Consider the following 12,525-nt stretch of genomic DNA (forward strand, 5'->3'; position numbering starts at 1 on the left):
CTGGAGCCAGATTTGAACTCAGGAAGAGGAGTCTTGCTAATTTCAGGCCTGGAATTCTATCCACTGTGCCACCTAAGTACCCAATAAAAGATCTTAAGGTAAGTGGATTATTTGTATGTCAGTTCAGAAAGGTTCAGATCATCTTCTCTGATCATTTCAGGTTTTTAGCCTTCTTCAGGTGATGAGGGGGCTCAAGCAGATCCCATGATACCAATGAGTGGAATATGATACACGTGTTGCTTCTTTGCCTTTTTTGCCACAACATGAGGTAGAACTAGGATTCTTTTCTTCCAATGCCTGGAATTAGCTTTCTCTAAAAGCATTGCCCTGAGGACCTAATTGGTACCTATTTATCTGATACAGCTTTCTGATTATCTAAAGGACATTAAGGGGTCCCCTAAATGAGTCATCATGTCCTTCACCATATTCTGTCCTAATGACTAGACATAATTCTATACAGAGATGAGTTTTGGGGAAGATCTGGGAAAATGGATCAGAAGAAAGGCTTTTCTAGAGAATCTAGTGTCATCATATCCTAGTTCCATATCCTTGCTATTTTAGGGAAAAGTAAATCTTTTATTAACTGTTCAAGAACTTACCACTACTTCATTTTCTTACCTGAACTAAGAGAATCCTGGTAGTAAAGCCACTTCTAATTATTGCTAGTTGGTTTCATTAAATGCATTTTTACTAAAAATGCATGTGTCACCTGGTATGGTACTGCACTGGTAGGGGGATTAAATTATAAATCTGAAGAACACAACACAAATAGTATTCTGGATCTGGATGTTTCTCTGAGAGATAGTATATTTGCATATATTAAATAGGGATTCTGAGGATAAAAACTCACAAAACCTGAGGCCCCCCCCACCAAAAAAAATTTACAAGGAATTTCATTAAATTATGTTCAAGAAGCATCATACTTACTCATTTGTCCTAATTTAAAATGCATGTTTGGTGCACATTACTTACATTTAACTTAATAAAATTTCTTGTATTCAGGAAATTCCTACTATGTATTATATATTAAAAAATCAAGATCTACCACATGATTTCATCTCCAAATGAGGAAACCTCCAGGTTTCCATTTGCTAATGTGTTCAGTAATAAATAAATATCAATCATAGATACTAAGAAATAAAAATAAATCATAGTCATAGAATTTAAGAACTCATTTATTTTAACCTACTATCTTTAATTTAAAGATGAGGAAACTGAGACCCAAAACCAATTCATCTAATGATTTTTTCTATTTGTTTTTCAGAGAGAATAAAAATGGATTCAGGTAGCTAGGTGGTACAATGGATATTGCATGGTACCTGGAGTCAGGAGTTCAAATCTGACTTCAGACAAGTTTGTGATCCTGGACCCATCATTTAACCCCATTTGTCTCAATTTCCTCATCTATAAAATGAGCTAGAGAAGGAAATGTCGAATCACCCCAGTATCTCTGACAAGAAAACACCAAATAGGATCAATAAGAGTGGACTCTTCTTAAACAACTGAACAACAAAGATGAGACTCAGGATGTCATCTAGTTCTTTTTTATTTGTGAATTCCTTCTGCAATATCCTACACAAGTGGTCTTCAAATCTTTTTAATGATAGGGTCCTAGATATAAAGTTGTGAGGATCCTCAGAGGCCGGTCTAAAACCCTCATGAGGAAACTAAGGTCCAGTTTAAGTGATTTGCCCGAGGCCACAAAGATACTGTCAGGATTTGAAACAAGGTCCATTGACTCTAGTCAGCAATCTTTTTTTAATGTATGGTCATGCTTCCTTTATAATCATTCTCTAGTGACAATAAGGTTCTGACTGACAATAAGGACTGGAAGGCAAGCAGATTGTATTAATAAAATGCTTTATTAATAATGTACCAAAAATTTTCAAATGATTTCACCTTACCATTATATTTTAGTACCAGAACAATTCATGCAGTTCAATGGGTATATCTTTTTATGTAAAACTTTTGTTCTAATTTTTTTTCTTTCTTTCCCATCCTTATGTGCCCCCTCTCAAGACAGCAATTTGACATAGGTTAAATATGTGCAATCTTTTAAACATATTTCCATATTTGTCATATTGTACAAGAAAAATCAGACCAAAAGGGAAAAAATAATAAAAAAAAACTAATAAACAAAAAGGTAAAAATACTATGCTTGTATCCACATTCAGTATCTATAGTTCTCTTTCTGGATGTGGAGGGCTTTTCCATCACAAGTTAATTGAAACTGATTTGAATAAACTCATTATTGAAGACAGCCAAGTACATCACAGTTGGTCATCACATAATCTTTTTGTTGCTATGTACAATGTTCTCTTGGTTTTGCTCAATTCATTTGCCATCAGTTTATGTGAGTCTTTCTAACCCTTTCAGAAATCAACCTGCTCATCATTTCTTACAGAACAATAATATTCCATAACATTCATATACTGTAACTTTTCAGCCATTCCTCAACTGAGGGGCATCCAGTCAAAAATGTAGCAGCCCTTTTTGTAGAAGCTACATTTTTGCACATGTGGGTCTGGGTCCTTTTCCCTCATTTACAATCTGTTTGGGACACAGACCCATTATTGGGTCAACATTGCATTGAATCAAAGGGTATGCACAATTATATGGCCCTTTGGATATAGTTCCAAATTGCTCTCCAGAATGGTTGGATCATTTCACAACTCCAATAACAATACATTAGTGTCCCAGTTTTCCTACATTTCCTCCACCATTCGTTATCTTTTTGTATCATCTAAGCCAATCTGAGAGGTGTAAAGTAGTACCTCAGAGTTTTAATATGCATTTCTCTAATTAGAGCATTTTTTTCATATAACTAGAAATGGTTTAATTTCTGCTTGAAAATTGTTCATACTCTTTGACTACTAATTGGGAAATGGCTTGTAGTCTTATAAATTTGAGTTAATTCCTTATATATTTGACAAATGAGGGCTTTATCAGAAACACTGGCTATAAAAATTTTTTTTTCCTGGCTTTCTGCTTCCCTTCCAATCTTGGTTGTATTGGTTTTGTTTGTGCAAACCCTTTTTAATTTTTAATTTTAATTTAATGTAATCAATTATCTATTTTGAATTTCATAATGTTCTCTAGTTCTTTTTTGGCCATATATTCTTCCTCTCTTCAGGGATCTGGTGTAAAACTATCTCCTATGTAACTCCCATCTTCATGGATAAGTGGGTTCATTTGAGTTATTCTTGATCTTTATTCATTTTCTCACACTCACTTTTGGTTTTTGGTGTGTAGCTCTTTTCAGATATTGCTGTACAGTGTGTATTGTTTTCTTGCCTCTACTTTCTTCTGCATCAGTTCATGCTTCTCCTCTGTATTTCTCACCCACATTTCTTACAACACAGTAATATTCCATGACATTATGTATTTGTTTAGTCATTTTCCATTCAATGGGCATCTACTTTGTTTCTAATTCTTTGCTATCACAAAAAGTGCTGTTATAAATATTTTGGTGTAATTGGGGTTTCTTATCATGAGCTTCCTAAGGGTATGAGTCCAATAATAGTGTCTTTTGAATCAAAGGGAATGGACATTTTAGAGACTAGACCAGCTTCCTAAAATGCTTGTTCCCTTTTGACAGCTCCACCAACAATGCATTAGTGTGCCTATCCTTCTACAACTCCTTCAGTGTTGATTACTGCCACTTTTTTTGTCACCTTTGCCTATTTTCAGGAGGTCAGGTCGAACCTCAGGCTGCTTTTGATCTGCATTTATCTTATTTGTGATTTGAGGTATTCTTTCATGCAGTTGTAAAGATTTCAGTTCTTTCTTTGAGAACTATTTGATCATCCTTTGGTCATTTAACTATTAGGGACTGGCTATTAATCCTATATAGGTTTATTACTTGTTTCTTTATCTTGGCTACCAAATCCTTCCATAAAAATTTAATGCAAATTTTTTCCCTATTTGACTGCTTCCCTTCTTATCCTTGGGGTACAGATGTTGTCTGTGCAGAATCTTTTGTGTCAATCAAATTCTCTATTTTAACTTTTGTAATGGCCTCTATCTCAGTTGGTTAAGAATACATCTCCTACCCAAAGCTGTGAGAGCAAAATTAAAAAAAAAAAATACATCTCCAGCAGAACCAGATTCTGCTTGACTTTTAAAAACTTCAGACTCTTCTACATGAAGAACAGTCCTCCCTCTGCCGATATCCAAATAAATCCAGTGATGAAGCCTGATTTTCCCTTCTTACTAAGAAGATGGCATGTGATGCTTTGTCTAAAAATAAAACCCCTAATCTCAGAAGGACAGATTTGGAGTTTCTTCCCCAAGCTTCTGGCCCAAATATTCTCTCATACTAGGCCATCCCCAAGAGGTACTGGGTATAAAATCTCCCCAGATGTTGTGGGTGTTACAAAAAGCACTTGCCCATTTTTGCCATCTCCAGCCTCTTATATGACTGTTCTCCACATTTCCTGACAGTCTTGGGCCTCTCAGGTCCTTAGAACCAAAATAATTTGGCTTAGCCCTTAGCCAGGCTTAGATTTTAGCTCCTCTGTGGCCAAGGAGTACAGATGGGTGACATCAGGGGTGGGGAATGAAGAAGAGGAATTCTCAGGTCCAGTGTATACTAATCTGGGAGTGAGATCATTTATCTTAGGCTTCCAGACTCAGGACATGTTCTTCTAAGGGAGGGGAAGCAAGAAGGTAGGGACCTCAGCCAGGCCAACAATGGCCAACGTGGGCCGGCCACAGGGGCAGGCTGTTCACAGGCTCACACAGGAGGAACACCCCACCTGGCAATGCCGGCCAACCTGGGGAAGCAGCCTGGAAATATGACGGTGAGTTTGAGCGGTCCCGGGCTGGCACGGTGCACACCTAGCACAGGCGGCTGGGGAGTCCAGCATGGTGTTCCATGGTCACACACACCCAGTGGGTCTGGTCACTGCAGCCAAGGCCCCTAATGGATATATCCAGTTGATTTGAGGCTACCTTGTGGTTGTCAGGGAGGTGATGCTATGGCATGCAAGTGAGTGGTATGGAAGTGAGGGAGGGCTGGGCAAGGTTACTGGCCACATGCTACGCTAGAGCCATCTGGGTCCAGTGGTCAGGGAGGGACCAGGACTGGAGATGGTCCCCAGACAATGGTATTCAAATGGAGCTACTATGCCATACCTTAAACCCAAATCACTGGTTTTCACTGGTCAATAATAGATCCCATTTGAGTTGATTTGAGTATTGGTCCACCATAAAGATTTCTAACTTGCATTCATAACATCCTTTAAATGTACTTCAAATAATGCAAGATCTTGAGCTTTTTCTCATTGGCTATTATTAATAACTCACATTTATATAGGATTTATCTTTCTATAAAATTTTTTCTTCCAAACTACCATATGAAATAGGTAGATATCTGTTATAGGTGAATATGCTATTACTCTGAGAGCATCACTGCCTTGTAAATATGCCAAGTGATATGAACAGATATGACAATTCCTAGATTTCTGATTTTGAATGATCGTTCAAGGTAACCCCTCTTCATTTGCAATAGAATCCATCCCCTGTATCCTTGAATTTTTAAGCAGAATATAACTGTAAATGGTATGCCTGAATTGATCTGTAGATGATTTGGAGTTTGCTAGCAATTGTTTTCCCCTACCTGTTTGTATGGTGGTAGCCAGAATCTAGCACATGGCTTTAATTCCCAGAGTTAATATAAACTACTTTGAGTAAATGTTAATAGCAAAAATAGCTCCAACTATCTCATGAGGACACTTGCACTTGACCCTGGGCCATCCCTGGCAACATACTTCATATTGTTTCTATTTAAGTTTTACCTGATCTGGGCTTGGTGCAGGGATCCACATTCTGTCCTCCTGCTGCCAAGGACTGGATCTTATAAATTCCCCCAATTAACCCCAATAATACTAATCTACTATCAAGATGGTATGGGCCCCTTTTTAAAAATTTCAAATTCTCTTGGAGGGTCTCTGTTCCTACAACTGGAGAATCAGGGCATGATGGATCAGCCTCCTTACAACTGGCATAAATGGCAGGATAGTCTGTCCCTCCCCCTACCCTATTGTGAGTAGGTGTTTTATGTTGGAGTTTCATTGGTACAAGAAATTCTTAATGTACATGACTTTGAAAAAGCTAAATTCTACATGAACTGATGCTGAGTGAAATGAGCAGGACCAGGAGATCATTATTTACTTCAACAACAATACTATATGATCATCATTCTGATGGACGTTACCATCTTCAACAATGAGATGAACCAAATCAGTTCCAATAGAGCAGTAATGAACTGAACCAGCTGCGCCCAGCTAAAGAACTCTGGGAGATGACTATGAACCACTATATAGAATTCCCAATCCCTCTATTTTTGTCCTCCTGCATTTTTAATTTCCTTCACAGGCTAACTGTACACTATACTATTTCAAAGTCTGACTCTTTTTGTTCAGCAAAATAACTGTTTGGACATGTATACATATATTGTATTTAACTTATACTTTAACATATTTAACATGTATTGGTCAACCTGCCATTTGGGGGAAGGGATGGGGGGAAGGAGGGAAAAAGTTGTAATAAAAGGATTTGCAACTGTCAATGCTAAAAAAATTACCTATGCATATATATATCTTGTAAATAAAAAGCTTTAAAAAAAGAAAAGCTAAGTTTATTGGATTGGGGAGTTCCCAGTGTTCCCATAAATTTAAACTTAGGGGTTTCCTGTGTACCCTTATCAATTTCTTCATTTAATTCCATCTCTTTGGAAGTGTTTTTGGGTTTTCAGAATTTAAATCACTGATGCCTTACAACTCTTCAAGGTTGACTTCCCATGTAGTATTTTTTTCAGTAAGACTCTATCTTCTGAACCCTTGGAAATCTGTTATAAAATCTAGAGTACATGTCAGATTATGGCTAGTTTTACATTCTTTCACCATCATAAACCCTAAGGTTCAGTGGTCACTTTCCTCAATAATTTCACTATCCTTTGTAAATCCTCATCCTCTCTGATGCTGTGGATTATATCCAGAAAAGAATTTACCTATGTTGGTTTCTCAGCTTTTTCAAAGATGAAATTATTGAAGTATTATTGTGAAAGATAAAAACTGTTAACTGTTATAAAAATAAACACTATTATATACTTTATAGCAAACAATTTATTTAACAAAATAAAAGATCAATGCATATTGAATGATCATGAGTAAGTGTACTCTGTATATAAGGTTGGAAGCAGGCCTATAATACAATTGACAACTTACTCTAAAACTCTGCATTCATAATTCACAAAATATTTGTGACTTGGGAAGTATATTTGCTCATAACATTTTTTAAAAAATATTGTTCTATCTTTGTTTCACAGAGAATTACACAGTCTAAGTATTTAAATTTAGTTGTGTGTAGATTGTGGTGACTTTCAGAACCTTTATTTTAACCAGAAGAAGCAAAATAATTTGAGTCTTGATGTCTTAAATGGATTAAACTAAAAATTATACCATTTTATCAAAACACCAATCTTCTCACCATTTTAAAGCCATAAGGAATTTTTAAAAATCAGCATAATTTTATGATAATTCATTTCTTTAACTATCATTATAAGTCAAGTTAAAATAATACATATGAGTAGGACTATAAATTACAGGACAATATACCAAATTCTTTTCTCTTTGGAATAATAGTAATAGTATTCCCAATATACTCCTTTGGAGAGAATAAGTGTCATATTCTTTTCTCCCCTTTACTAGCTCTTAGTTGCCTCTTTCATTGAATTTGCTGCTTTGTTATCACTTATGTTTTTCCTCTTTTTGCTTTTTTCCCCTTGCCTCAGTTTTCTTATTCTTCTTACTTCATAATGTTTTCTTCTTCAAATTGACTAAAACACATAACTTTAAAAAATTCACAATATGAATCTGATCACATCTGTAAATATGCTCAACTATTATATAAAAAGCAATTTTGCATTAGTCCAAGAAAATTACAATAATATTCATACCCTTTGACCTAGAGATCTACTGCTAGGCAAATTCCCACAAAAAAGAAAATAGTGTGAATAAAGATCTCATAAACATACATATATGCATCCATACATATATAACAAACAAACATATTTATAGTAGCATTTTTTTTGTAGCAGAAGCAAAGAACTGGAAACAAAGCAGACACCCTCAATTGGGTGATGCCCTAATAAATTGCAATACATGAATGTCATTGAGCATTAAATATGACTACCACAAGAAATAATATAACAATATAAAAAACATAGAGAAACATGAGAATTTATACAAAATGATTATACAAAAAAAAAAAAGATCAGGAAAACAATATACAGCAATCCAAATCCAAGTTCTTTTCTCTAAAATCCCTCTCCCTATTTTATTGCATGTGATTCTGTTAAACCACCCTCTGTTTAGAGATACTTTTCATCTCTCTGGGATTATGACATTACTCTTTCCTGATTTACTTTCTACCTCTAGGATTATTCTTCAGTTTCCTTTAGATTCCCCCCCCCCCCTCTCTCTCACACACACACACACACACACACACACACAGATTTACATATCTTGATATCTTCATTCCTAGATTATCAGTTGCCTATTACATATTTTGAACTGGAGTCTGGGAGCCATCTTTTAAGCTCAACATCTAAAACTGAACTATCATTCTCCCTAAATCTTCCCTCTTCCAAACTTCCCTATGACTCTTGAAGACACTATTATCTTTTAAGTTTAATTTGCTATCTGTTCTCCTCCATGTCACATATTCTATTAATTGGTCACCAAACCTTGCCATTTCTATCCTTTATAACATCTCTCAGATCCAACTTCTCTGCATTCACCTTAATGTGTTTCTCATTGCTTCTTACGATTATTGCAGCAGCTTCCTAACTGGTCACTCCAGTCCATCCAATATATTGCTGGAAAATTACTTTCTTCAAGAGAAAATGTGACTATGCCAATATCCTAAATGATAAAAGCCAAGCTTCCCCTTCCCAAAAAATACTACATACATACTAGAGATCCAAGTCTCTAGGATCATTTTTCTGTTCAACTTTTAAATCTTTTAGAAACTGGACCCAAACTATCTTTCCAGAATCATTAGATTTTTTTATTACCACTCCAATATTCTGCAATCCAACCAAATTATCCTCCTCTCCATTCCTCACTCTAGATACTCCATGTTCCATGCTGATGCCTTTGCACTTGCTTTCCCTCATGCCTGAAATATTTTCTTCTTATCTTCATGTAAAAGAATCCCTCTCTTCCCTTAAGATGCAGCTTTGGCACCATCTTCTACATTAGACCTTCTTTCCCAAAGTGTCTTGTGTATAAACATGGGGAGGAAGGGAAGGAGAGAAAGGGAGGAAGGAATAAAAAGGAACCATAGGAAAAAAAAAGGAAGGGAGGATTATATTATTATAATGCTCAAATTAGGATTTAAAGAAGAGATGGAAGACTATGAATGTGGAACATTAAATATATTTTCAGACTCTGTAGATATGTAGGTAAGCTTGGTTAAACTGATTTTTTCCCCCTTTTTGTTCTTTGTTGGAAGGAGAACATTTTGGGAAGGAGAGAGGAGGGAAATATATCTGCAAATAAATAAGAACAATAGATCAATAATAATTTTAAAATATTTTTTAAAACTCGTGTTCCTGGCTCTTATTGGGATATTGGGATATCAAGTCTACTGTACTAAAGATGTTTGTGATAATGCAAGAAATGAACAAATTTTGACTGGTCATGTGAAACTGTAAAGACCTTTCATTATGTCAATTGAGGAGCAGCTTTGCTAAGTTCAGCAAGACTCATCACCCAAGCAGAAGATTGATCACAGCTCTTGACACTGTTAAGTAAGACACAGAGATGACGGGATCATAGATTTAAAATTTAGATCATATAGAAAGAGCCTTAGAGATAATCTAGTCCAATCCACAAATTTAACAGGTGAAGAAAACTGAGACCTAGAGAGATTAAGTACTGAGACAGTCAGGCAGAATCCTTTAACTCTGAATCCGGTCTTCTTTCATAACAGCATACAGTCCTTGTGATGGAAGGAATAACTATATCAGTAAATCAGAGATTTTTTTGAAATACTGAAAAATGTAAGATTTGAAGAACTAAAGGACCATACTCATTCTGATACTAAAGTATCTCCCCCATTTCCTCTAAATTCAGGTGGTAGAAACAAATGTTCTCATTATAATTCTCACTTATTTCATTTATATTCTCTTAAAAAATATTTCATTTTTTATGTTTCCCACTATATTAACAATTCAAAGTGTCATATGTCATGGCTCGAATAAATGCTTCACTTACACAATTAATTTCAAAGATTTAATTTCAAATGAGCAATTACATGATATTCTGGAGAAAAACTATAAGTTTTGAAAATCATTAGTTTCTAAAGTCTTAAATAGAAAACTAAAAATTCATTTGTGAATCAAATTCAGATTATAGAAATACATCTTAACATAAATTTACCTAAAATTAAACTTATGAAATTCTTAATAAAGATTTCATAAAATGAGTGATAATATGATTATTGTGAGATTTTTTTCTAGCAAGACTTTTCGATAACATCACCAATGTTAAAATTAAACAATTTTACTTAATAAGTATTCTGGTACTAAATATTTTATATCCTACATTTTCAACTGTATGGAAAAAATTAACAAAACTTTAACTTAAGTGAACATTATAACATTGTTATATTAAATGTTTAATAACTTTCAAGGCAGATACAATTAACAAAAACTACTTAACAAGAACCAATAGCATAATATTCTAATATTAAATATATTAAAGTCTGAATATATAACTTTTAAAAAACATACAAAATTATTTCTAAAAGGAACTAAAGTACCAAGAAGAACTTGTATATCATCTTAATACCCTTTTTAAAATTAAGGTCTTTTTACTTTGAACACTATCACCTAGAGGCTATTAGAGTCTTAACAAATCTATTTCAGCAGAAATGCCACCAAATAGTTCGAGCAGTAGCTGATATGTCCTAAGGTACTGTGCAAGGGAAAAATAATTGCTATCAATGATGAGAGGAAAACACCAGTTCAGCAGAAAAAGAGGTAACAAAAAGATCAGTTTAATTTCTTGACCATATGTTACCATCCAGAAAAATGAAACAAAATAAGAAAAATACATGCTCTATATTGCAGGAATATAAAATTTCACTGCAAGATAGATAATCTCTTTTAAAATCTAGTTTAATATAAAGTATTAATAAAGGTTTTATAAATATAGTTGTTCATAATATTATTGCATTTTGCACTTTAAAAAAAATATATTAGCTACGGATTTCATTTGAGTTCTGTTGGTGTTTCTCCAGATTCAGATACTGGTGTACCTAGTGAAAGAAATGAAAATATAAGTATATATTAATCAATTAAAAGTACAATTACAACGTAATATCCATTTTCTTAAATGAGGAGATAAAATAATAATTTTATTATGTTTAATTACATGTTTATATATACTGCCTAAAATCTGCACAAAATTGGAGCATTCTTAGACAAGAAGGCAAAATCCATCCAATGTAATTCTAATTATGTGTGCTATAATATAGTTTTGGAATCCTGCCTATCAATAGATATAATATTATAAACATTTATTAAGCAACTACCATATGCTAAGTACTCTGCTAAGCATTGAGAATACAAATAACATAAAAAAGATAAACACTAATGTAAGGAGCTTACAATCAAATGAGAGGATACAATACACAAAAAGAAAATGAAAAAAGGGATTGGGAGATCTGATCTTTTCCTCTTTTCCTGGCTGGCATCTTCTTTTCTGGAATCCTATTGGGACCTTTATTACAATATGGAACAAGTGTTTCCCAACCCCTTACATTAAAGATGAGGATGAGATGGGAAAAAGCATTTTTATATTGCCTCCTATGTGTCAGACACTGTGTTGTGTTTTTTTTCAACAACTATTATCTCATTTGATCCTCACAAAAACCCTGTGAGGGAACTGTTATTATTATCCCCACTTGACAACTGAGGAAACTGAGGCACACAAGAGTGAAGTGATTTGCCTAGCTAAGAAGCAGCTGATCTAGATTTAAATTTGCATCTTCCTGACTTCAGGTCCAATGTTCTAACCAGTACCAGTTGCCTCCAAAGGTGGGAGACCCATCAGGCAAGTCTATCCCTTCTCATCTCCACAACCTGGAGCTACCCTGACACAAGAAGAAACAGTGGGTTGGAAGGAGTGATGAATCTAACAAGACAAACAGCTCTAAGAGGCAGTTTCTCATAGGGTCATTGTCTCCTTCCTGCGGTAACTCCTAAGATAATTTCCAAATTTTAGCTGAATCTTGGTTCCACTAGCTACTGTCAGTATATCCAGTTTAGCTTCCCCCTCCAGATTCTGGCTGTTTCCCATGGACATATCCAATTAAGCAGTTAAATAAAGGAAATATCTTAACAGTTGTGCATTACCAGACAGTTTAATTTGACTAAATGTGATGATAATATTTTGAAGCACTTAGGACAGCACCTGCACATAGTCGACAGTATAATTTTGATGTGAACTCCCA

At 34.7% G+C, this 12,525-nt stretch overlaps 1 protein-coding gene across 2 annotated transcripts in view; it reads right to left on the reverse strand.

Annotated features, from left to right (window-relative positions):
• Positions 1-11,047: 11,047 nt before the first annotated feature.
• The window catches only part of C1H7orf57 (chromosome 1 C7orf57 homolog), a 44,689-nt gene continuing 43,211 nt past the window's right edge, over positions 11,048-12,525 (reverse strand). For both annotated transcript variants that reach the window (XM_031957246.1, XM_031957248.1), the window contains exon 8: positions 11,048-11,328. In XM_031957246.1, the coding sequence (XP_031813106.1) occupies positions 11,282-11,328 (47 nt within the window). In that variant the 3' untranslated portion in view covers positions 11,048-11,281. The remainder of the gene's footprint in view (positions 11,329-12,525) is intronic.

The sequence above is a fragment of the Sarcophilus harrisii genome, chromosome 1, assembly GCF_902635505.1.
Source record: "Sarcophilus harrisii chromosome 1, mSarHar1.11, whole genome shotgun sequence".
In the NCBI taxonomy this organism is placed as follows: Eukaryota; Metazoa; Chordata; class Mammalia; order Dasyuromorphia; family Dasyuridae; genus Sarcophilus; species Sarcophilus harrisii.